The sequence below is a fragment of the Pseudophryne corroboree genome, chromosome 6 (genome assembly GCF_028390025.1).
Source record: "Pseudophryne corroboree isolate aPseCor3 chromosome 6, aPseCor3.hap2, whole genome shotgun sequence".
NCBI classification, from domain to species: Eukaryota; Metazoa; Chordata; class Amphibia; order Anura; family Myobatrachidae; genus Pseudophryne; species Pseudophryne corroboree.
In genome coordinates, this window is record NC_086449.1 from 560,963,194 (window position 1) to 560,990,440 (window position 27,247).

The 27,247-nt window shown below is 47.4% G+C and overlaps 1 protein-coding gene across 6 annotated transcripts in view; it reads left to right on the forward strand.

Annotated features, from left to right (window-relative positions):
* The window catches only part of CDK17 (cyclin dependent kinase 17), a 408,374-nt gene that overhangs the window by 273,535 nt on the left and 107,592 nt on the right, over positions 1-27,247 (forward strand). For all 6 annotated transcript variants that reach the window (XM_063927754.1, XM_063927751.1, XM_063927752.1 and 3 more), the window contains one exon: positions 12,658-12,791. In XM_063927754.1, coding sequence (XP_063783824.1) covers positions 12,658-12,791 — 134 coding nt within the window. The remainder of the gene's footprint in view (positions 1-12,657; positions 12,792-27,247) is intronic.

Genomic DNA, 27,247 nt, shown 5'->3' on the forward strand with positions numbered 1-27,247 from the left:
AAGCCTCACAATATCAAAATCTGCCACCATAGATTGTACTCCCAACATAAAGACATTCCATATACCATAGGTGATAGTGTTTTTTTTGTTTGATTTGCAATTATTTACTATCAAAAGCCCATAATGACTGTTTGGCTGAGAGTCCTGTGCACCTGCTTGGAGCCATTGAGATTAGTTCCTGGCCTTTCTCCCTTACATGTAACATTTGGCATTATAACAGCTTCTACAGAGGTAGCTGCTCCTGCAAGAAATTCCAATGATGACTACAGATGGTTTCCTAAGAGACAGAGTAACTTTGGTTACAGTAATAGTGATGCATAGTATTGAGCAGTTTGCACCATATTGTACAAACTAATTCAGAACAATTCTGTGTTTGCATTAGGGGTTAGATTGTTTTCTGTAGAGATAGACTGGTGTCATTCTAGGTGTTGGACCGAGTCTGGCACCCTTGGGGGCTGGTCTGTTGTGTACTGTTTGCCGTGTTTATGTTTTTTTTGGTTTTGTTGTTAAGTGAGAACTTTAGAAACCTAGATTAATTAATAGGCTTGAGATACCTTCTTAACTGCCATAAAGCTGAAATGAATATTAACTGATTAAATGATGAGGCTTCTTGGATTGTGGTATTAAAACATGTATGTGTCCTGATGTTAAAAGTGCACTGACTGAGGAGATGTGTCATTGGTCAGTCAGCGTTGGACTAGTTGCAGTAAAATGCCATTCTATTTCATTCTGATCTGGTGATGAGGAAACATTTCTGCAAGATAGACCGTCACAGAGAATGTTGCATGGGGATAAAAATGCCTGCGGTACTAGATCTGAATGTCAGCAAATATCTACTAGGGTGTGAGTTTATACACGTTAGAGATTGGCTTTGTAACACTGACCGCAATACATATGTAAAAAAAATGGAGCAGCTTTATAGTTGATAGTGGGATTATTATATACTAGGCTGGCACACTAGTATATAGGACGTACTCAGGAGATATTGTAATTTGATTTTAAGAAAAAGAACACTTAAATGATATGTTCCCTTTATTTACCCAGTATGTTAAATACATTTTTGATATTGCAAGAGCTAAACTCTAGTTATGCTAGAAGTAATATTTTGGTTTTATGCCATGCACAAGTACCGTCAAGGGTGCAAAGCATGCTTACGTCCATTCCTTTAATTAGGTTAATTGGTGAATCCTGACCATATAAATAAGCATGATCGTTCTAGTATATAGAAATTACTAGGCCGTTTAATACTGTTTTTGGAAAATAGTAATTTTAATAAAATGGTGAAAAGATTTCAGTGGTCCAAGGATTGTTAAATGGCTTGCAATGATCAGTATAAAAAACAAGGTATGGAAACTGCTTAATTAAAAGGTTGTACATAGTGTTCACACTAGGCTGTTTTAGCAGGGTGCCGCGCCCTGCCCGATTTTTTTTTAAGGGCAAAATCCGCCCTGCCCTTTCTGCGGTGCCCTGCTAAAACAGCCGCCCGCTACCTGCCCTCCCAGCGTGTAAAGATGCATTGCGCATGCGCACGGCATCCATTCACGCTATGGGAGAGAGCTGGGGGAAGCCCAGCACCTCCATAGGTGCTGGGCATGCTCCCAACAGTGACGCCGCTGGCCGCCCACGCCTCCTGTAGCAACGTCTGTGAGCCGCACCTCCCACTTAAATGACGTTGCATGGCCATACCCCCTTTTTTGCATGGCCACGCCCGGCTTCGCCGCACACACACATATGCCCCCATACTCTGGCGCCTGCCCTCTACAATTTCTAGAGGGAACACTACATAGTTATATAGGGCCTAATTCAGACCTGTTCGCTAGCAAGCGATTTTTGCACTGCTGCGATCAGATAGTCACCACCTACAGGGGGAGTGTACTTTAGCTGTGCAAGAGTGCGAACGCATGTGTAGCAGAGCTGTACATACAGATTTTGTGTAGTCTCTGTGCAACCCAGGACGTACTCAGCCGCTGCGATCACATCAGCCTGTCCAGGACCAGAATTGACGTCAGGAACCCTCCCTGCAAACGCATGGACATGCCAGCGTTTTTCCAGACGTTCCTTGAAAACGGTCAGTTGACACCCACAAACACCTTCTTCCTGTCAATCTCCTTGCAGTTGCCTGTGCAAACGGCACAAACCCATCGCTGAGCGGCGATCTGCTTTGTATCCGTGCAACGTGCCTGCACATCGCGGTGCATGCGCAGTTTGGACCTGATCACCTGCTGTGCGAAAACTCACAGCAGCTATCAGGTCTGAATTACCCCCATAGTGTCAAACATGATTGCCTGTCATGTGGTGTCACTGGCATTTTCTTAATGCCATTTGGTAGCCACCGTTGCTCCTGGTGTTAAAAATCAAGCTTTTACTAGTTTTTATTTTTAGATCGGGAGCTATGCCCCAAGGCCAATAAAGCTTGGTACACACTATAAGGTTTTGCCCAACATAGAGAGAAGCCGACTGATTAAGACAAACCAAAATGATCCCGATGTAAAGCGCACACACTACCCAATAATTCTTAAGTTCTAAACAATCCCTTTGTTTCCATAGATTATATACACTAGACATTAGCCGAGGTCTGTACACACTACATTTTCTAAATGATGTGAATGATACAGCATGTACTATTTCAGGAGCCAATTCTGTATGATTTGGACAGACTGTCTGGCTTTGGTGCAGCTACACACAAAAGGGGTATCCAATTGACCGCGGGTAATTGTATCGCCGGGAGTTATCCTATTAGCATGCTCCTCCCCCTGATGCCGGCACTTATCGCAGATTATGCGTCAGGTGCCTCAGATACCCAAAGCATAATCCGCGATAAGCGGACTTCCGGAGCCGCAATAACACATGGAGACTTAGCCCCGATCCTGTGTGGTTTTGCGCAATCGCAGGTCCATTTTCAGGCAATCGTAACGGAGCATAATTGGATACCGCGATAATGACCATCGATCAAAACTCAAAATATCAGACCGTTTCGATCTGCTGGAAACAGATCGCAGCTAATTGGATACCCCCCTAAAGAGTTATCAGGCCAACAGCCCAATCCTATCTGTTAACTTTATTCGCATGCTAATTAGCCACCAACCCTAAACAGCTGGTATAAGTGTTGCTTACACACCGTTTCACATAGTGTCAGTGTCACTGGTGTTTTTGTAGTACCAGTGGATAATACCAGTGGTTTTTGTAATACTAGTGAATTAGCGCGAGCAAGCTTGCTCCTAATATGGTATCCAATTTTCAAAAATGGTTGAGGGGTTTTCAGCTCCAAAAACAGTGCAGTGCCTGAAAAAGGTTGAGCGCTGTTGTTAGATGTAGTTCTCCCAGCTGCTGCCTCCGGTTGGCGGGGAGAGGGTGGTGTGACACACACACACACACACACACACACACACACACACACACACACACACACACACACACACACACACACACACACACACACATTCACTTACACACGCTTATTACGCTCACTGCTGCTTCAAGAGTCCTGATCCTGGTGCTAGAGGAGAAGACACCGCTTCCGAAAGTGAGTAATTACCAGTGCTGCAAGTATGGTGGTACTGGGCAGTACTGTCACTGGTAAGAAATTGACAGCCGGTACGCAGTACCTTGCTTGCAGCCGATGTGTGATGAAGGGAAGGAGAGCGCAGCGTGTCCCTCTCCTGCCCCTCAGTGCTCAGTCTGGTCTTTGGCAGCGATGTGTATCTCAAATCAGGCGCCGGTTCGTTAGCCAATCAGAGCTTGTGGCTGCCAGGCCACGAGCTTTCATTGGCTCATGAACCGGCACCTGGTTTGAGATACACGCCGCCGGAGACCGGACTTAGCACAGAGGGGCAGTAGAGGTGCGCTGCACTCTCCTCCCCTCACACAGCAGTGGCGGCAGTGCAGTGAGCAGCAGTGGCACTACTGGGGGCATAATGTGTATTTCTGGCACTGGGGGGGCATATATGTATTTGACTCTGTAGGGTCATATCTGGCACTATGAAGGTATATGAGTATCTGGCACTGTGAAGGCATATGAGTATCTGGCACTGTGGAGGCATATCTGGCACTGTGGGGGCGTATGGTATGTGTATCTGGCACTGTGGAGGCGTATGTGTATCTGGCACTGTCGGGGCATTTCTGGTACTGCACTGCTGGAGGCATGTGTGTATCTGGTACTGCACTACTGGGGGCATATATGTATCTGGTACTGCACTACTGGGGGCATATGTGTATCTGGTACTGCACTACTGGGGGCATATGTGTATCTGGTACTGCACTACTGGGGGCATATGTGTATCTGGTACTGCACTACTGGGGGCATATGTGTATCTGGTACTGCACTACTGGGGGCATATGTGTATCTGGTACTGCACTACTGGGGGCATATGTGTATCTGGTACTGCACTACTGGGGTCATATGCATTTGTCACTGTTGGGGGCATGTGTGTGTGTGGCACTGCACTATTGGCGGCATATGTGTATCTGGCACTAGTGGGGGCATATGGGCTATTTCACACACACAAGTTTTGTCCGGACTGCAAAAAGACGGACAACAGTCATCCGGTTTTTTTTACCGTCTGGCAGTGCCTTTCACACTCAATGGCTTTCAGACATGCTTACTGCTGTGCACATATGCAACAGCAGAAGAAAAAAGCCGTTGTGAGTGTGTGTAAGCTCCCATTCACACATATACTACACTGCCTTCGGGGATGGCCCGGCAGCCGGACATTTCAGTGGATAGATCTGGCTGCAAACAGGCAGCCGTGACCGTGCTGTCTGAAAGCTCCCAATAGCAACAATACTTAATTAAAAAACACACACGGGAAAAAACGGATGGCTTTTTGCTGTCTGGTCAAAACCGTAGTGTGTGAAATAGCCCTAAGTGTATCTGGTCCCCGTTTTCATTGGCCACGCCCCGTGTGGCATGAGGCCACACCCATTTTTGGCATGTGCACACAGTATCGCTAAGAATTTTTTTTCTACTTGCAGCACTGGTAATTACAGACTAATTAAGCTAATTGGAAACTTCCAATTGCTCAATTAGTTCTCGGGATGGGGTGCAGCAAGGGTGCCAAAGCAAGTCCCAGTGATTTTTCTTACCATTTTTTTTTTAAGGAAAAATCAGATTTGCTCTGGAGGTGCATGAAAATAGACATGCGTCTTATTTTCTCTATTGTAATCGAATAGCATTTTAAGTTTCCCACCCTCAATTGAATTTCCCTACTGGTGACTGAAAGAACTACTGCAGTTGTGAAATTTAATATTGATAAACTTAGGTCCTTGCAGTAAGGTTATTGTATTAGAAAGATCTTGGTTCCTGCTCTGTAGCACCAGAAGTTATTCCATGCTCTGTCTGTGAGAACTGGAACGTCTTTCATAGTCACTCAGTATCTATGATTAAGAAATGTGTTGAATGCTGGCCTGTGTTACAGCACATACAAACTCTTTAATTACTTCATTATTCTCCTAAAACAAGAGGCACTTGTGCTGCATTTTTCTCTTCTTTTCTTTAAACTAATTTAGCAGCTTTATGAAAAGGCTTTTGCAAACATAAGCAGAATCTGTGGCACATACAACAGCAATCATTATATAAAATGAGAAGCTTCAGTGCTGTAATTGCAAAAAATTGGAATGCCATTACTGACAGAAGAATCATTTATACAGCAAAATGAGCGATACAGCTTTCTCTTCCTAGTTGTAGAACAAGTGGATGAAAGTCTCTGAGAAACACAGCACAGATTTGGTCCTTAGAATATTTACTATCTGCTTTTAGCTGAAAATTTTACTGTACATTTGCTGGAGGACAGTTATATTCATAGGATGTGAAATTAGGCCATGACCTTATTTTGAGATTCACTTACACCTTTATAGTTTTAAGTTTATAATACTTTGGGGGATATTCAATTGTTTGAAAAGTCAGTTGGGTGTCTGTTTTTACCTATCTAATAGACAGGAAAAATCAGACTCCCAACCGACTTTTCAAACATTTGAATTCCCCCCTATTGAATTTTTAGATTTTAAGAAACTAATTTTCTCTCACGTCCTAGAGGATGCTGGGGTCCACATTAGTACCATGGGGTATAGACGGGTCCACCAGGAGCCATTGGCACTTTAAGAGTTTGAGAGTGTGGGCTGGCTCCTCCCTCTATGCCCCTCCTACCAGACTCAGTTTAGAAAATGTGCCCGGAGGAGCCAGTCACAGCTACGGGGGCTTTCCAGAGTTTCCCTAGAAAATTTTTATTTAGAGTATATTTTACAGGGAGGCTGCTGGCAACAGCCTCCCTGCTTCGTGGGACTAAGGGGAGGGAGTAGTGTCCGCCCTGCGGGGTCTGAGTCACTCACTCCGCTGACAGGACACTGAGCACCTGAGGGGTCAGATCGCTCCCCGCCGCAGGGGATCGATCGCTCGCCCCAGTAGCATGCTGCCACCCCCCTTACAGAGCTGTAGAATCAGTGGCGAGTGAAACACCGACCCCCCTAGCAAGCGGGGGGTCGGTGTGAAGATGGCCGCGGCAGGGTAGGAGTGCAGTATTAACTGCGCTCCGGGAGGCTCAGTGGTACATGGTGCTGTGCTGTGAGGGGCGCCCTGAGCCAGCGCTACACCCTACACTGGTCCCAAAACCTGTCAGGGTCCTCGGATCTCAGCCTGCACTAAATCTTCAGGCCAGTATAATCGGTGGAAGAGCGGGAAGACAGCGCCATTTTGGGGGCGGATCTTCTCCTCAGAGCGGACCCAGCAGCGTTCAGCGCCATTTTCCTGCCTGCATAGCGCTGATCAGGAGAAACGGGTCCCTCCACAGCAACTCCAGCTATCTGTACACGGTATCAGGGGGTTGTAGAAGGGAGGGGAGACTGTAATAAGACTGTGTGTCCTATTAAGGTGCACAGTCAGCGCTGAAAAGGGGGTCTCCCTTTGGTTAGAAGTGCTGTGTGTGGGTTGGCTCCAATCTCTGTGTCTCTTTTGCCATTCTTGGGGGGGAAACTCTGTCTGCCCTCCCGTGTGTGTGTGTGTGTGTGTGTGTGTGTGTGTGTGTGTGTGTGTGTGTGTGTGTGTGTGTGTGTGGAGTGTTTGGTGGTCTGCTTTAGCTATGTCCAGGGACACTGTGCCATATGCTGCGGAGGATATGTCCTCCCAGGATGATCACATTCCATGTAATCAGGATAGCACTGGTTTAGCACAGATTCCAGCAAGGGAACCTGAGTGGTTTTCCTCTATCAAATCTTGGATTTCTCAGATTTCAGACAGGGTTGCTAGTAATGAATCTGCAACCCAGGTATTACAGAACTCTATGACAGTATGGCCCGATTCTGGTACCTCAGGACGCTCCGCTATATACCCCCACAAACGTGCGCTTGTTCATGTCATGCAAAATTACACGGATACAGATTCTGAAACCACAGACTGTAATGGGGACGTGTTGCAGGGGTCTGCCTCTCTTACAAAGGGGGTGCAATTGATGATAGAGGCTATCAGGGATGTGTTGAATATTAATGATACCACACCTGAGCAGAGGAGGCTTTTTTCACTGAAAATAAGAAAGCCTCGCTAACCTTCCCTGCGTCAAAGGAATTAAATGCTATATTTGAGAAAGCATGGGAAAACCCTGAGAAAAAATTCCAGATCCCTAAAAGGGTCCAGGTGGTGTTCCCTTTCCTGAGGAGGATAGAAAACAATGGGAAAACCCGCCAATTGTTGACGCATCTGTGTCCAGATTCTCAAAAAAGGTGGTTTTACCTGTTCCGGGATCTACCGCCTTAAAGGAGCCGGCTGATCGTAAAATTGATAATACACTTAAATCAATGTACACCGTTCGGGGGTTCACTACGATATGCCGGCGGTCGGCCTCCCGGCGACCAGCATAACGGCGCCGGGAGCCCGGCCGCCGGCTTACCGACAGTGTGGCGAGCGCATATGAGCCCCTTGCGGGATCGCTGCGCTCGCCACGCTACGCACGCCACGCTACGCGCGCCACACTATTTTATTCTCCCTCCAGGGGGGTCGTGGACCCCCACGAGGGAGAATCAGTGTCGGTATGCCGGCTGTCGGGATCCCGGCGCCGGTATACTGTGCGCCGGGATCCCGTCAGTCGGCATACTGAAGACCACCCCGCTTCGGGGGCCATATTACGTCCCACTATTGCTAGTGCATGGATTGCGAAAGCTATAGTAAAGTGGTCAGGCACCTTACTTGAGGATTTGGATACGATGGATAAGGGTGATGTTGAATTGTTTTTGCGTAACATTCACGATTCAGCAGGTTTTATGGTAGAATCCATGAAAGACCTGGGTTCCATGGCTGCGGGGATCTCTTCCATGTCTGTTTCAGCTCGTTGGGGACTGTGGTTGCGCCAGTGGTCGGCTGACGCGGAATCCAGGAAAATTGTGGAGTCCCTACCCTACACAGATCAGACTCTCTTTGGGGAGGATTTGGATGCGTGGATATCCACGGCTACAGCGGGTATGTCTCTGTTTCTTCCCTCAGCTGCACCTGCTCTGAAGAGATCCTTCTCTTCATCTGCATCACAGTCCTTTCGGCCTAACAAGCCTAGAAAGGCCAAACCGTCCAATACCTTCTTTAGGGGAGGTAGAGTTACATCCAAGAAACCTGCTGCTGCAGGTTCCCAGGAACAAAAGCCTGTTTCGGGTACGCCAAAGTCCTCCGCATGATGGTGGACCGCGCGATCTGGAGGTGGGGCCAGTGGGAGAGAGACTCAGACAGTTCAGTCACGTCTGGGTATCGTCCGGCCTGGATCCCTGGGTGATAGATATTGTGTCCCAGGGATACAGGCTGGAATTTCAGAATCTCCCTCACCGATTTTTCAAATCAGGGTTGCCAGTTCTACTGGCAGACAGAACTGTCTTACAAGAGGCTGTCCAGAAGTTGGTGGAGGCACAGGTCATTATGCCAGTTCCTCCTCATTTGCAAACCACAGATTACAATTCAAACCTTTTCATGGTGCCGAAACCAGATGGTTCGGCCAGGTACATTCTGAACCTAAAATCACTGAACCCTTTTCTAAAGGAGTTCAAGTTCAAAATGGAGTCTCTCTCCGGGCGGTGATATCAGGTTTGGAAGAGGGGGGAGTTCCTGGTATCCCTGGATATCAAGGATGCGTACCTCCACATTCCGATTTGGCTGCCACATGAGGCTTATCTCCGTTTCGCATTACTGGACTGTCATTTCCAGTTCCAGGCCCTGCCATTCGGCCTCTCCACTGCACTGAGGGTGTTCACCAAGGTGATGGCAGAGATGATGATTCTCCTCCGCAAACAAGGGGTGAACATCATTCCATATCTGGACGATCTACTGATAAAGGCATCGTCCAAGGAGAAGCTGTTGCAGTCCATTGTTCTCACAACCCACCTACTCAGACTCCACGGTTGGATTCTGAACCTTCCAAAATCACATTTGGAACCAACCCAGAGGTTTTCTTTTCTGGGGATGATCCTCGACACAGAAGTGCAGAGGGTGTTTCTTCCGCAGGAAAAGGCGTTTGTGATACAAACAATGGTCCGGGGTGTCCCGAAGCCATCCCGGGTGTCTGTTCATCAATGCATTCGCCTTTTGTTAAAGATGGTGGCCTCTTATGAGGCTCTCCAGTACGGGAGGTTCCATGCTCGGGCCTTCCAACTGGATCTCCTGGACAAGTTGTCAGGATCTCATCTACACATGCACCAGAGAATTCGTCTGTTCCAAAGGCCAGGATTTTCCTTCTCTGGTGGCTCCAATTGCCTCACCTTCTGGAGGGCCGCAGGTTCGGGATTCAGGACTGGGTCCTTCTAACCACAGATGCGAGCCTTCGGGGCTGGGGCGCAGTCACTCAAGGGGAAACCTTCCAAGGAAGGTGGTCAAGTCTGGAAGCCGAGTTATATATATCAAGTATATATACAGGCGCTGTGATGAGTGTGCTTTTCCTAGCAGCTGAATAAATAAGGGGTAGTCAAACCCTTTAAATAACAAGAGGAAGAAAAAAGATATACAGCGCTCAATGACACAGTGTAATCTAAAATGGTAAATATTTAATAATAAGTTTTCTTTAAAAAAGACTTGGACAATTAAAAAACATGCAATTTAAGATATAGTGACTTCAGGTGGACTTATAAATCTATTAATACTGACACCAACTGGTAAGTTTGGCACTCATCAACATATTTTAAAACCAGCACATATACAGTCAAAATAACGGACCAGATGTATAATAATTCATCCAATTGGATGTGGTTACCAAGTCTGTGTTCCGTTTAAAGAGGCTCCCGTAAGGTACAAGTCCGTATGGCAACGGCGACAGTTGTTGGGGTCCTGGTTCACAGTTCACTCGGAACTCCGTGTTCCATTGTATGGGTTCTCTTGTGGATGTACCTCAGCAGACACGATCTCCATCCAGGGGAGTGGGGTCTCCATCCGGAGGTTTTCAAGGAAATAACAGACCTTTGGGGGTTACCCCAAATAGATATGATGGCCTCTCGTCTCAACAAGAAGCTTCAATGCTATTGTTCCAGGTCGAGGGACCCACAAGCAGTGGCAGTGGATGCCCTGGTGTCTCCGTGGGTGTTCCAGTCGGTGTACGTGTGTCCACCACTTCCACTCATTCCAAGAGTTCTAAAGCTCGTAAGGAGAACAAGAGTTCAAGCGATCATCATTGCTCCAGACTGGCCAAGGTGGGCTTGGTACGCGGACCTTCTGAATCTTTTGCAGGAAGAGCCAAGGCCTCTTCCTGTTCGGGAGGACCTGCTCAGCAGGGGCTGTTCGCCTATCAAGACTTACCGCGGCTACGTTTGACGGCATGGAAGTTGAGCGCCTGATACTTGCTCGGAAGGGCATGCTGAAGAAGGTCATTCCTACCGCTGAAGAAGGTCATTCCTACCCTGATACAGGCTAGGAAAGGGGTATCATCTAAGCATTACTATCGTATTTGGAAGACATATGTCTCTTGGTGTGAGTCCAAGAAGTTTCCTACAGTGTAGTTTCAACGGGGACGTTTCCTCCTCTTCCTGCAAGCAGGTGTGGATATGGGCCTGAGGTTGGGATCTGTGAAGGTCCATATTTCGTCCCTGTCCATTTTCTTCCAGAAACAATTGGCTGCCCTCCCTGAGGTTCAGACCTTTTTGAAGGGAGTTCTGCACATTCAACCTCCCTTTGTACCGCCTACGGTGCCTTGGGACCTTAGCGTGGTGTTACAGTTCCTCCAGTCGGACTGGTTTAGCCTCTACAGGGGGTTGAGGTCAAATTTCTTACATGGGAGGCGGTCACATTGTTGGCCTTAGCTTCTGCTAGACTTGTCTCAGAATTGGGGGCTTTGTCCTGTAAAAGCCCTTACTTTATATTCCACGAAGATAGAGCTGAGCTCCAGACACATCAGCAGTTTCTTCCAAAGGTTGTGTCTGCATTTCATATCAACCAACCTATTGTGGTGTCAGTTGCTACTGACTCCTCAGTTGCAGCAATGTCCTTGGATGTTGTAAGGGCTCTGAAAATCTATGTGAAGAGGACTGCTCGTCATAGAAAATCGGACTTCCTGTATGATCCCAAGAAACTTGGGTGTCCTACTTCTAAGCAAACGATCTCTTGCTGGATCAGGTTCACTATCCAGCATGCGTATTCTACGGCATGATTGCTGTGTCCTACATCTGTTAAGGCCCACTCTACTCATAAGGTTCTTCCTGGGCGGCTGCCGGGGTGTCTCGGCTTTACAGCTTTGCCGAGCGGCTACTTGGTCTCGGTCGAACACGTTTGCTAAGTTCTACAAGTTCGATACTTTGGCCTCTGAGGACCTGAAGTTTTGTCATTCAGTTCTGCAGGAGCCTCCGCGCTCTCCCTCCCATTCTGGGAGCTTTGCTACATCCCCATGGTACTAATGTGGACCCCAGCATCCTTTAGGATGTAAGAGAAAATAGGATTTTAATTACCTACCGGTAAGTACTTTTCTCGTAGTCCGTAGAGGATGCTGGGCGCCCGCCCAGCGCTTCATGATCCTGCAGTGGTTACTTAGTTCAGTACCGCTTAGTTCTTGGTTAAGTACTGTTTTGTTACTTGGTTAAGTAATATTATTCAGCCTTTGCTGTTTTTTCAAGCTGGTTAGCTTGGTTTTCCTTGTATGTGTGAGCTGGTATGAATCTCTCCACTATCTGTGTAATATCCTTCTCTCGAAGTTGTCTCCTCGGGCACAGTTTCTAGACTGAGTCTGGTAGGAGGGGCATAGAGGGAGGAGCCAGCCCACACTCTCAAACTCTTAAAGTGCCAATGGCTCCTAGTGGACCCGTCTATACCCCATGGTACTAATGTGGACCCCAGCATCCTCTACGGACTACAAGGAAAGGATTTACCGGTAGGTAATTAAAATCCTATTTTTTAAATAATTTTGTGCGTTGGACCTTTAGAAACCATCCCAATTGTAAAGCCGAGTATGCTACAGATGGCAGCTTTCGACTTCAATTGAATATACCCCTATGTGTGTATGAGGGAACTGTGGGGGTAATTCAGATCTGATCGTAGATGTGCTAAATTTTGTACATCTACGATCAGTTTCTCTGTCTGGCCCCTGGCTGCAGCGATCCAGTCTGAATTAGCCCCTGTGTACGCCTCTACAATGTGGGTAGCTGGAAAATAGAATGTTTATTATCACTTCTATAGGCGCAAACTGTCATATCCTAACATCTTTTGGATTTCCGTTTTAGATATTGTGCATGAGAATCTAAAAATGGGATCAGACGGTGAAAGTGACCAAGCATCAGGAACCTCATCAGATGAGGTCCAGTCCCCCACAGGTGTTTGCCTCAGAAATCGAATACACAGGAGAATTTCAATGGAGGTAATACATAAATAAAGCTTACTTTCTTTCTTTTTTTTCTTTTTTTTAATCTAGAAACTCTAATATGAGTTAGGAGATAAAACAGAATCTAAACTTATTTAATAATTACACTCCATGCATGCTTAAATAATATATTTTGTTGTGTACCACTGGCTGTGTTAACGACAGCTACACGGAGGGAGGGAAACACACAGCCCAACGTAGGACGACAATTGAGAAAAGGGAGAAGAAAAATGTTGAAGAATAAAATACCATATGCTGTTTTGAAGGCAAAGGGCGGTCACACCAAATATTGATTTGATTTAAATGTCTCTTCTGTCCGCTTTGCATATTGTTAAATGATAAAAATTACACTTATGTTTTAGAAAGCATTTTTACTTTGCAGCATGTTTTGCATACCTGCGAAAAGCTTATGCACAATACTGTGTGTGTGTGTATGTATGTATGTATATATATATGTGTGTGTATGTATGTGTGTGTATATATATATATATATATATATATATATGTATGTGTGTGTGTATATATATATATATATATATATATATATGTGTGTGTGTGTGTGTTTGCGGACCGGCACTCCTCCCTCACGTGCAGTACTGCTCTGGTGCCCTCTGAGAAAACTTTTAAATAGAAATGTGATGTAACAAAGCAGCGGCACTCGGAGACTGCAAATATCCAAAAATATATTTCACAAGGAACTCTCCTACGTTTTGGGGCTACATGTCCCCTTTGTCAGGGTGTGTACTTAACTATGTTTTTAGTTAAGCACACTGTTCTTCACCTTGACAAAGGGGACATGTAGCCCCGAAACGTTGGAGAGTTCCTTGTGAAATATATTTTTGGATATTTGCAGTTTCCGAGTGCCGCCGCTTTGTTACATCATCTGTATCTATCTATCTACATACATACTATAGTGTGTGTGTGTGTAAATGGACTGTATACCCGGCACTCGTCCTGCTAAGCTCTGGTGCCCTTTTTCGTTGTTCACAGCATGCATAGAGTTCCAGTGAGGTGGCGCTCACGAGACTTAGTTAGTGCAATTGAACTTTAATGTATATGTGTGTATATCAGTGACGTGCAGTGAGGTAAATGGCTGAGGAGGCACTGGCAAGTACCAGAGCCAGATTTACACACAATGTATGAGCCAAAGGGCACATACAGGGGCAGCAGTATATACTGCTGGTAATTTGGTGAGTATTGATCAGAGATTTGTGGATAAGTTAGGCAGGAGAGGCACTGCCACACCTATAATAGAATTTTTTTTTCTCCAGAGTTTTGACTATAAAAATAAATAGAATAATACAGAGAAGCTGTTTCTAATGTATTATTTGTATTTTTCATCTTTGGCGAATTTGTTAGTATGACAGAAAAGGCTCTGCCTCACCTCAACGCACGTCACTGGTGTGTGTGTGTGTGTGTCTGCCCCCAATAGGGATGCCAGCGCGGCTGTACCCCTTATTTGAACAAGTCACTGCGATACTGTCATGGGCTGCTGGGTGAAGACCGGTTGTGATTTTGTCTGTCTTGACAAAGGCTCAGATGGAGCCGAAACGTTGACATACTGCTGATATGCTGTCTTAAATTGCTGCTTCATCTCAGCTGAAGATGCACCTGTGAGGTACAATAAATTTGCAGTCATTTGGAAAGTGGTGAGTGCCTGTACTTTTCTTTGGATATCTTTGGATTGTCAAAGCCCCTTATGGAGCACCGCCCATGGTGAATTTGTAGCAGTGAGAGTGGACTTACTGGATGTATGTGTGTGTGTGTGTGTGTGTGTGTGTGTGTGTGTGTGTGTGTATATATATATATATATATATATATATATATATATATATATATATATATAAAATTTCTCTAACGTCTTAGTGGATGCTGGGGACTCCGTAAGGACCATGGGGATAGACGGGCTCCGCAGGAGACATGGGCACTTTAAGAAAGAATTTAGGTTCTGGTGTGCTCTGGCTCCTCCCTCTATGCCCCTCCTCCAGACCTCGGTTTGATACTGTGCCCAGACGAGCTGGGTGCTTTTCAGTGAGCTCTCCTGAGTTTGCTGAGAGAAAGTATTTTGTTAGGTTTTTTATTTTCATGGAGCTCTGCTGGCAACAGACTCCCTGCATCGTGGGACAGAGGGGAGAGAAGCAGCCCTACTCTCTGAAGCTAGGTCCTGCTTCTTAGGCTACTGGACACCATTAGCTCCAGAGGGATCGTACGCAGGATCTCACCCTCGCCGTCCGATCCCAGAGCCGCGCCGCCGTTCTCCTCGCAGAGCCGGAAGACAGAAGCCTGGTGAGTATGAGAAGCAAGAAGACTTCAAATCGGCGGCAGAAGACTCCGTTCTTCACTGAGTGCGCCATTGCTCCCACACACCTCACATACTCCGGTCACTGTAAGGGTGCAGGGCGGGGGGGGGGGGGGGCGCGCGCCCTGGGCAGCAATTGGGACCTCTTTGGCAAAAGTTTAGCATATATACAGTTGGGCACTGTATATATGTATGAGGCCCGCCAGAAATTGTACATTTAAGCGGGACAGAAGCCCGCCGCTGAGGGGGCGGTGCTTCTTCCTCAACACTCACCAGCGCCATTTTTTCTCCACAGCTCCGCTGAGAGGAAGCTCCCCAGGCTCTCCCCTGCAGATACACGGTAGAAGAGGGTAAAAAGAGAGGGGGGGCACATAATTAGGCGCAAAAATCAATATAAACAGCAGTTACTGGGTTAACATTAAGTTACTGTGTTATTCCTAGGTTTATAGCGCTGGGGTGTATGCTGGCATACTCTCTCTCTGTCTCTCCAAAGGGCCTTGTGGGGGAACTGTCTTCAAAAAGGGCATTCCCTGTGTGTGTGGTGTGTCGGTACGCTTGTGTCGACATGTTTGACGAGGAAGGCTATGTGAAAGCAGAGCGGGAGCAAATGAATGTGGTGTCGGCGCCGACACCTGATTGGATGGATATGTGGAAGGTTTTAAATGATAATGTTAATTCCTTGCATAAAAGGTTAGAAAAAGCTGAAGCCTCAGGACAGTCAGGGTCTCAACCCGCGCCTGATCCTATGTCGCAGAGGCCGTCAGGGTCTCAGAAGCGCCCACTATCCCAAATTGTTGACACAGATACCGACATGGATTCTGACTCCAGTGTCGATTACGATGATGCAAAGTTACAGCCTAAATTGGCTAAATCCATCAGTTATATGATTATAGCAATTAAGGATGTGTTGCACATCACAGAGGAAACCCCAGTCCCTGACAAGAGGGTACATATGTATGGGGAAAAGAAACCGGAGGTAACCTTTCCCCCCTCACACGAGCTAAATGAGTTATGTGAAAAGGCTTGGGAATCTCCAGATAAAAAACTGCAGATTTCCAAAAGGATTCTTATGGCGTATCCTTTCCCGCCAACGGACAGGTTACGCTGGGAATCCTCCCCTAAGGTGGACAAAGCTTTAACACGCTTATCCAAGAAGGTAGCCCTGCCGTCACAGGATACGGCTACCCTCAAAGATGCTGCGGATCGCAAACAGGAGGTTACCCTGAAGTCCATTTATACACATTCAGGTACCTTGCTGAGGCCGGCGATCGCGTCGGCCTGGGTGTGTAGTGCATGGACGGATACCTTATCTGAGGAAATTGAGACCTTAGACAAGGATACTATATTGTTGACCTTGGGGCATATTAAAGACGCTGTCCTATATATCGGAGATGCTCAAAGAGACATTAGTCTACTGGGTTCTAGAATAAATGCTATGTCAATTTCTGCCAGAAGGGTCCTGTGGACTCGGCAATGGACAGGTGATGCCGACTCAAAAAGGCATATGGAGGTTTTACCTTACAAGGGTGAGGAATTGTTTGGGGAGGGTCTCTCGGACCTGGTCTCCACAGCTACTGCTGGAAAGTAAAAATTTTTGCCATATGTTTCCTCACAGCCTAAGAGAGCACTGTATTATCAAATGCAGTCCTTTCGATCACAGAAAAACAAGAAAGTCCGAGGTGCGTCCTTTCTTGCCAGAGGCAGGGGCAGAGGAAAGAAGCTGCACAACACAGCTAGTTCCCAGGAACAGAAGTCCTCCCCGGCCCACAGGCGGAGCTAGGCCCGGTGGGGGCACGTCTTCGGAATATCAGCCACAAGTGGGTTCACTCCCAGTTGGATCCCTGGGCAATAGATATTGTGTCTCAGGGATACAAGCTGGAATTCGAAGAGATGCCCCCTCACCGTTACCTCAAATCGGCCCTGCCAGCTTCCCCCCACGAGAGGGAAATAGTGTTAACTGCAATTCACAAATTGTATCTTCAACAGGTGGTGGTCAAGGTTCTCCTCCTTCAACAAGGAAGGGGTTATTATTCGACCATGTTTGTAGTCCCGAAACTGGACGGTTCGGTCAGACCCATATTGAATTTAAAATCCCTGAACATGTACCTGAAAAGGTTCAAGTTCAAGATGGAATCGCTGAGAGCGGTCATCGCAAGCCTGGAAGGGGGGGATTTTTTGGTGTCTCTGGACATAAAGGATGCATACCTTCATGTCCCCATTTATCCACCTCATCAGGCGTACCTCAGATTTGTGGTACAGGATTGTCATTACCAATTTCAGACGTTGCCGTTTGGTCTCTCCACGGCTCCGAGAATATTTACCAAGGTAATGGCGGAAATGATGGTGCTCCTGCAAGGGGTCACAATTATCCCATACTTGGACGATCTCCTCATAAAAGCGAGATCAAGAGAGCAGTTGCTGATCAACGTAGCACTTTCTCTGGAAGTGTTACGGCAACACGGCTGGATTCTAAATATTCCAAAGTCGCAGTTGGTTCCTACGACTCGTCTGCCTTTCCTAGGCATGATTCTAGACACAGACCAGAAAAGGGTTTATCTCCCGATAGAGAAAGCTCAGGAACTCATGACACTGGTCAGGAACCTATTAAAACCAAAACAGGTGTCAGTGCATCACTGCACTCGAGTCCTGGGAAAGATGGTGGCATCATACGAGGCCATTCCCTTCGGCAGGTTCCATGCGAGGACCTTTCAATGGGACTTAATGGACAAGTGGTCCGGATCACATCTTCAGATGCATCGGTTAATCACCCTATCCTCCAGGGCCAGGGTTTCTCTCCTGTGGTGGCTGCAGAGTGCTCACCTTCTCGAGGGCCGCAGATTCAGCATTCAGGACTGGGTCCTGGTGACCACGGATGCAAGCCTCCGAGGGTGGGGAGCAGTCACATTTCCAAGGTCTGTGGTCAAGTCAGGAGACTTGCCTTCACATCAACATCCTGGAACTAAGGGCCATATACAACGCCCTACGTCAAGCGGAGACCCTGCTTCGCGACCAACCGGTTCTGATTCAGTCAGACAACATCACCGCAGTGGCTCATGTAAACCGACAAGGCGGCACAAGGAGCAGGGTGGCGATGGCGGAAGCCACCAGAATTCTTCGCTGGGCGGAAAATCACGTAAGCGCACCGTCAGCGGTGTTCATCCCGGGAGTGGACAACTGGGAAGCAGACTTCCTCAGCAGACACGACCTCCACCCGGGAGAGTGGGGACTTCATCAGGAAGTCTTCGCACAGATTGCAAGTCGGTGGGAACTGCCACATGTGGACATGATGGCATCCCGCCTCAACAAAAAACTACAGAGGTATTACGCCAGGTCAAGAGACCCTCAGACGATAGCTGTAGACGACCTGGTGACACCGTGGGTGTTCCAGTCGGTCTATGTATTTCCTCCTCTTCCTCTCATACCCAAGGTACTGAGAATTATAAGAAAAAGAGTGAGAACAATACTCGTTGTTCCAGATTGGCCACGAAGGACTTGGTATCCAGATCTGCAAGAAATGCTCACAGAGGACCCGTGGCCTCTTCCTCTAAGACAGGACTTGTTGCAGCAGGGGCCCTGTCTGTTCCAAGACTTACCGCGGCTGCGTTTGACGGCATGGCGGTTGAACGCCGGATCCTAGCAGAGAAAGGCATTCCAGATGAGGTCATTCCTACGCTGATAAAGGCTAGGAAGGACGTGACAGCTCAACATTATCACCGTATATGGCGAAAATATGTTGCTTGGTGTGGGGCCAGGAATGCCCCTACGGAGGAATTCCAGCTGGGCCGGTTCCTTCACTTCCTACAGTCACAAGTGAATTTGGGCCTAAAATTGGGTTCCATTAAGGTCCAGATTCCGGCCCTATCCATTTTCTTTCAAAAGGAGTTGACTTCTCTACCTGAAGTTCAGACGTTTGTGAAGGGAGTGCTGCATATTCAGACCCCTTTTGTCCCTCCAGTGGCACCTTGGGATCTTAACGTGGTGTTGAGTTTCCTGAAATCCCACTGGTTTAAACCACTCAAAACGGTGGAGTTGAAATATCTCACGTGGAAGGTGGTCATGCTATTAGCCTTGGCTTCGGCTAGGCGTGTGTCAGAGTTGGCGGCTTTGTCACATAATAGCTCCTATCTGGTTTTCCATGCGGATAGAGCAGAATTGTGGACCCGTCCACAATTTCTGCCGAAAGTGGTTTCATTATTTCATATAAACCAACCTATTGTGGTGCCTGTGGCTACTACTGACTTGGAGGATTCCGAGTTGCTTGATGTGGTCAGGGCTTTGAAGGTTTATGTAGCCAGAACGGCTAGGGTCAGGAAAACAGAGTCTTTGTTTATCCTGTATGCTTCCAACAAGCTTGGTGCTCCTGCTTCAAAGCAAACTATTGCTCGCTGGATCTGTAACACGATTCAGCAGGCTCATTCTGCGGCTGGATTGCCGCTGCCAAAATCAGTTAAGGCCCATTCCACTAGGAAGGTGGGCTCTTCTTGGGCGGCTGCCCGAGGGGTCTTGGCATTACAGCTTTGCTGAGCGACTACTTGGTCAGGTTCAAACACTTTTGCAAAGTTCTACAAGTTTGATACCCTGGCTGAGGAGGACCTTGTGTTTGCTCAATCGGTGCTGCAGAGTCATCCGCACTCTCCCGCCCGTTTGGGAGCTTTGGTATAATCCCCATGGTCCTTACGGAGTCCCCAGCATCCACTAGGACGTTAGAGAAAATAAGATTTTACTTACCGGTAAATCTATTTCTCGTAGTCCGTAGTGGATGCTGGGCGCACGTACCAAGTGCGGAATTCTTCTGCAATACTTGTATATAGTTATTGCTTCAATAAGGGTTATGTTATGGTTGCATCAGGGTTGACCTGATGCTCTGTTGTTGTTCATATTGTTAACTGGGTAAGTTTATCACAAGTTATACGGTGTGATTGGTGTGGCTGGTATTAATCTTGCCCTGGATTACCAAAATCCTTTCCTTGTACTGTCAGCTCTTCTGGGCACAGTTTCTCTAACTGAGGTCTGGAGGAGGGGCATAGAGGGAGGAGCCAGAGCACACCAGAACCTAAATTCTTTCTTTAAGTGCCCATGTCTCCTGCGGAGCCCGTCTATCCCCATGGTCCTTACGGAGTCCCCAGCATCCACTACGGACTACAAGAAATAGATTTACCGGTAAGTAAAATCTTATTATTATATATAATAAATTGTGTATATTGATATGTATTGTATATATAAAGCACCATTCCACGGCACTCACCTATTCCTAGAAACATGGGGTGAAACATGGTTTGCTACCACATTGTTTAAATAGAAATGACAAGTGCTCTGCACTCGCTTTATTAACTAACAATTATAATAAACAGTGGAGTTTTAGTTCATGTATTGAGCCATGCATTTAAGCCTACAGCCCCCGGCAAGGGACCCCACTTTATTGCAGGTCCTACTCTATTGCTCAAAATAATTATCATGAAAATAGCTATCACATTAGTGTTAAACTTTGGGCATGATATCTGGTCTAAAGCTCACAGCAACTTTGCTTAAATAGGGGAGAGATATTAAATGCTTAATTGTAAAATATTTCTGTAGGCTAGTTTTTGCAGCTTTTTATGACCATTCGATAACCACAGTGATTCAGAAGTTAATGTAGAATGTGACAGTAAAGTTTTTATCATTCATACAATAATAACAATAATAGTACAGAGATGCTTAAGTGAGTGTGTGGCCACACGGTGAGAGAATATGATGTAATTATACTTTAACTAAATAAGGCAAGTTCCTGGTAGCACAGTGCATCCGTCAGAAAAGTTAATATGGTCTTAAATGTATTTATGTTTCTGTTGCGGAGTACACTGGGCTCCACAAGAATTGGACAATGGGGTGTAGAGTAGTATCTTGATCCGAGGCACCAACAGGCTCAGAGCTTTGGCTGTTCCCAGAATGCACAGCGCAGCCTCCTATATCACCCCGCCTCCCAGCACAGGAGCTCAGTTTTGTAAGTTGGTGCTGCAGTAAGCAGGCACTTAACAGAGGGGCTGCTCCAAGCAGCCCTAAGAAACCACGCTTCGGGAGGTGGTAAGTGGGACCCGGTCTTTATCGCGATCCGGCGAGATCAGTGGGAGGCGGGCCGCGCGCGCTGGCGGTGGACACTGTGGCAGTACAGGCGATCCCACTAGATCACCAGGGCATGGGCGCAGGTCAGGTTTTCTCTCTAAACCAATTCTTATATCGCCCACAGTACCCGATGGTTTTGCCAGCAGAGGGGATAAGGCTTAGACCTGAAGCCCCTCCCCCAGCCCCAGGGCGCCATTTCTAGCAAGTGTTCCCGCCCTGGAGCTGCATATCTGTCTTTTCCTCACTCCCTGTCAGTGTCTGCGGCGCCATTATCCCTCAGCTCACTGTTCCTGGGACTGCTTGGGCAAATTCTCCTATGTAAAGCCGCCTGGTTGTCAGCGCTGTGCCTTTGCATGACACTTAAGTATACCTGCCTTTTTAGACTGATAGTTAAAAAAGAGTGCTCTTAGTCAGGGTTTTATAGTACAATTACCCTGTGATATACATCCAGTTCTTACTGTGTACTGTTATATCTATTGTTATATAGCTGTGTAAGCTAGTCCAGTGCAGTATTATTGTCAGTAATAACCTCTGCATTGTACAAACTGTGACTTTGTGTGTGCATTTGATAGCTGAGTGGTGTCCATTTCGTGTCTTTCACTCAACCTGCTATCCCTATATTCCATAACCTGAGGGGGCTTGGTGCGTCAGGTGTTATCTAATATAGGATTTTCACAAAGATATACTGTATTACGTATTTTTCTCTGTGATTTAGTCACCATATCTCTCCTTTATCTCTGCTAGTGCTGACTACACTGCGCAGGGGTTTGGATTCAGAGGTATAGTGCTGCTGATAATTGAACTGTGTTAACCTCATACTGCAAGTTATATCATGTCTGCTTCTGAGGGTAACGGTTCTGGGGCTGAACACACTGCCGGTGTTGCTGACGCCACGGGGCCATATGTGGAGAATATAGCAGCTGTGGGCTCTGGTTCTGGGGGCTCCATGCCCCCCAGTGGGACTGTGGCAACAGAGGCACATACTGACCCATTGTGGGCCGCTTTTTCCACGCTTCTGCATACGCTAGTTCATAAACTAACTCACCCTATGGGACCTCCAATGCCGGTACAACCGTATGTGGTCCCTGCAGCTAACCCGCCGTGGGCTGACGATTTATCTGCTCAATTAAAGAAGTTGAACTAGTCCTTGACTACTAAAAAGTCTGACCAACGTTCGCCTAAGTCCAAGAGGTCCTCTAAGCGAGCGCTTATCTCCTCACAATCCACTGCTGTCACTGACACCTCTTCAGATGAAGACGGCACATATACTGACCCCTCAGGTTCTGACTCAGATACGGCTGATGGGGAGGGTAGTTCACATGTGGATGTTCCTGATCTTTTGGAGGCTATTAAGTTAATTCTGCAGATTATGGATGATCCCGAGCCATCCGTCCCTCCTAAGAAACCAGATAGGTTCAAGCGTCAGAAGGTGGTTAAGCAAGTTTTACCTCACTCTGACCACCTAGTGCATATACGTCAGGAACCCTGGGAAAACCCGGGTACGAAGTTTGTGCCTCAAAAGAAGATGCTGGCTCGCTATCCCCTCGTGCCAGAGCTGTCTAAAAATTGGAAACGCCTCCTCCAGTAGACTCACATGTGGCTAGGGTGGTGGTTTCCTCAGCTCTACCTGTCACTACCGTCACGTCTCTAAAAGAGCCTACGGATAAACGTGTGGAGGGTTGTCTGAAAGCGATATACACCCTCACGGGTGCTGCACAAAGGCCCACTATTGCAGCTACCTGGGCTGCAGAGGCTATTGAAGCATGGGCCTTGGAGTTAGAAGCTGAAATCTCTTCTGACCATGCTAGACAATACTTGTCATATATTGTCACAGCTTCTCGATATATTAAAGAGGCGGCTTCTGATGTCGGTATCCTAGCAGCCAAGGCCTCTACTACGTCAGTCCTGGCTTGCCGCATGTTGTGGCTGAGATCCTGGTCTGTGGATCTGGACTCTAAAAAAACCCTGCAGGTACTCCCTTTCAAGGGAGATATTCTGTTTGGGGAGGACTTAAATAAGATTGTGGCTGACTTGGCTACTGCCAAAACTGCCTGTCTGCCTAATACCGCTCCTTCTGTGTCGAAGGCTAAAGGTACTTCCTTTCGCCCCTTTCGTCCTTCAGGTAAAGCAAAAGGTCAGGCGTACCATAAGCAGGCCCGCACTTCCAAACCTGGTAAGCCGAAGCCCAAAAGAGCCTGGGCTGCCCGTCAGCCAGCTGCCAAGACCGATAAGCCTGCCGCATGACGGGGCGGGCCTCCCCCAGGGGGATCCCGGAGTGGGGGGCCGCCTTCTAGGGTATACCCAGGAATGGTTGAAGACCACTTCAGATGCCTGGGTACGGGAAGTCGTCACTCGAGGTTACGCCATAGCCTTCAAATACCAACCCCCTCATCGATTTTGCCTGACAGACGTCCCTTTGGACCAGACAAAGGCAAAAACTCTACATTCGGTGGTACAGACCCTCCTGGATACAGGAGTCGTAGTACAGGTACCTCTTGCTCAGAGGGGCCGGGGGTACTATTCTCCGCTGTTTCTAGTCACGAAACCGAATGGGTCCTCCCGGCCCATTCTCAACCTCAAGGCATTGAACAGGTTTGTGAAGGTTTCCAAGTTCCGTATGGAGACCCTTCGCTCTATAGTTCTGGCCTTGGAACCTGGGGACTACATGGTCTCCCTGGACATACAGGATGCTTACCTGCATATTCCTATAGCAGTGTCACATCAACAATACCTGAGGTTCGCTATTAGCAACCTGCATTACCAGTTTTGGGCGTTACCTTTTGGTTTGACAACGGCTCCGTGAGTCTTCACTAAAGTTATGGCGTTGATGACGGTGGTACTCCGCCGTCAAGGGGTCAGGATACTGCCGTATCTGGACGACTTGTTAATCCTGGCAAATTCCCCAGATCTTCTCCTGCGTCATCTGGATATGACGGTCCGGTTTCTACAAGCCCACGGGTGGCTCATCAACTGGAAGAAATCCTCCCTGGTCCCTGCTCAGAGCATGGTGCACCTGGGAGCATTGTTGAACACTCACAACCAGAGGTTGTTCTTGTCTCAGGAGAAAGTCCTGAAGATTTCAGGACAGGATTCGTTGCTTCCTTACTCGTCCGCAAGTGTCGATACATTCGACAATGCAGGTGCTGGGCCTAATGGTATCAGCATTTGACATGATGGAGTATGCTCAATTCCATTCTCGCCCCCTCCAGAGGCTGATTCTAGCCAAGTGGGACGGCCTGCCTCACCGGATCAGATCTCAAATGATCTTCTTGACTCCGGAGGTCCGTCTGTCACTACACTGGTGGATCCAGGACCAACAATTGTGCAGGGGTCGTCCCTTCTGGATATCCAACTGGGTCCTGTTGACGACAGATGCCAGTCTAAGAGGTTGGGGCGCGGTGCTGGAGCAACACTCCCTTCAGGGTCGGTGGACCAAGGATGAATCTTTCCTCTCGATCAACATTCTGGAATTGCGGGCGGTCTTCAATGCGTTGAACCTGGCCCAGCATTTAATTCAGAACCGTCCTGTTCAAGTACAGTCGGACAACGCCACCACAGTGGCTTACATAAATCATCAAGGCGGCACTCGAAGCCGTTTGGCAATGAAGTTAGTCTCACGGATTCTACGTTGGGCGGAACGCCATCTACCGGCCATATCGGCAATATTCATTCTGGGAGTCCTGAATTGGGATGCAGACTTTCTCAGTCGTCAGGACGTGCATGCCGGCGAGTGGGGCCTCTATCCAGAAGTGTTTCAACTCCTTGTGGAAAAGTGGGGTCTTCCAGACGTGGATCTGATGGCGTCTCGACACAATCACAAGGTATCGGTCTTCGGAGCAAGGACAAGGGATCCTCAAGCAGCATTCGTGGATGCGCTGGCGGTGCCGTGGAGGTTTCGGCTGCCGTATGTGTTCCCTCCGGTGTCACTCCTGCCCAGGGTAATTCGGAAGTTCAAGCAAGAAAAAGGAAATCTGCTTCTCATAGCTCCAGCGTGGCCCAGACGGCACAGGTTCTCAGACCTGCAGGGCCTATCGTCATTGCGTCCAATTCTACTTCCACAACGCCCAGACCTCCTCGTTCAGGGCCCCTGTGTCTACCAGGACCTAGCCCGGCTTTCTTTGACGGCGCGGCTCTTGAAGCTTCCGTCTTGAGGGCTAAAGGGTTTTCTGAAGGGGTCATTAAAACTTTGTTGCAGGCCCGGAAACCGGCTTCTGCTCGGATTTATCATATCCTACTTTGTTTGGTGCGCATCTAACAATTATGACGCTTCCAAGTTTAGTACAGCCAAACTTTAGGCTTTTCTGCAGCAAGGCCAAGATTTAGGCCTGCGTCTGGCCTCCCTCAAGGTTCATATTTCTGCCTTGTCTGTGTGGTTTCAGAGAAAAATTGCGACTTTACCTGATGTTCATACTTTCACTCTGGGTGTGTTGCGTATCCAACCTCCCTATGTCCCGCCTGTGGCTCCTTGGGACTTGTCGGTGGTTTTGGAGGCGTTGCAGGAGCCTCCATTTGAACCTCTTGGTTCAGCTGACCTTAAGTGGCTTTCCCTTAAGGTGGTGTTCTTGCTGGCTTTTGCCTCTGCTAGAAGAGTGTCGGATCTGGGTGCCTTGTCTTGTAGTTCCCCATAAATTATATTTCACCGTGACCGGGCGGTTCTTAGGATTCGTCCCGGATATTTACCTAAGGTGGTTTCTTCGTTCCACCTTAATCAGGAGATTGTGGTTCCGGCCTTTGTCTCTCCTGATTTGTCTCCCAAAGAGCGGTCTTTGGATGTGGTACGGGCTCTCCATATCTATGTGAAGAGAACTGCTTCTATTCGAAAATCTGATTCTATCTTTGTTTTGTTTGGATTTCACAAACGGGGCTGGCCTGCTCACAAGCAAACTCTGGCCAGATGGACTAGAATGGTGATTGCACATGCTTATGTGAAGGCTGGTCTCTCTGCTCCTGATCACATTAAGGCCCATTCTACTCGGTCTGTTGGACCTTCTTGGCGGCCCAACGTGGTGCGACCCTTGATCAATTGTGCAAGGCGGCTACGTGGTCCTCAGGGAACATGTTCATAAGGTTCTATGCCTTCAATACTGCCGCTTCCCAGGATGCTTCCTTTGGACGCCGGGTACTTGTTCCCGCTGCAGTGCGTCCCCTCCCATAAGGAACTGCTTTAGGACATCCCCATTGTCCAATCCTTGTGGAGCCCAGTGTACCCCGCAGCAGAAAACGAGTTTTATGGTAAGAACTTACCTTTGTTAAAACTCTTTCTGCGAGGTACACTGGGCTCCACAAGGCGCCCACCCTGACGCACTTAGCTTCTTTGGGTTGGTATGGCATTAGCCGCTGACACTTCTCCTGTCGTGAGAGTGTGGTGTATGTGGCTACTAACCGTTGTCGTATCTTTTCCTGCTACTGCATTGGGCTGGTTAACTAAAAACTGATCTCCTGTGCTGGGAGGCGGGGTTGATATAGGAGGAGGCACTGTGCATTCTGGGAACAGTCAAAGCTTTGAGCCTGTTGGTGCCTCGGATCAAGATCCTACTCTACACCCCATTGTCCAATCCTTGTGGAGCCCAGTGTACCTCGCAGAAAGAGTTTTAACAAAGGTAAGTTCTTACCATAAAACTAGTTATTTTGTTTGTGTGTGTGTGTAGAAATTTATTTTTCTAAGCTTTGATAGCAGGAGTTATGAAACTGGGCTCTCTGCATAACTAATTTAAGGAAGACCAGGGAAGGTTGTTTGTTTTGCAAACTGGTCATGTGCTTAAGGCAACAGTTTGTCACAAATGATTTCATGTTTGTTAAGTAAACCAAAATGTTTGATAAAGTGGTGCACGATCAATACATGCTTGGTAAAGTATACGGTGTATTATGAAAGTAAATAGTACATTATAAAAGTGCACTGAACAGTGGTGCAGAAAAACAGAACACGCGTGTCCTGCCAAAAGGTGAACAGGGCCTTTTTTACATGGCAAGTATAGCTACTGCTTACATTACAATGAGTTACTCCAACAGTGATAAAGGAAATATTAATAAAAATATGGACAACTACATTAGTTTG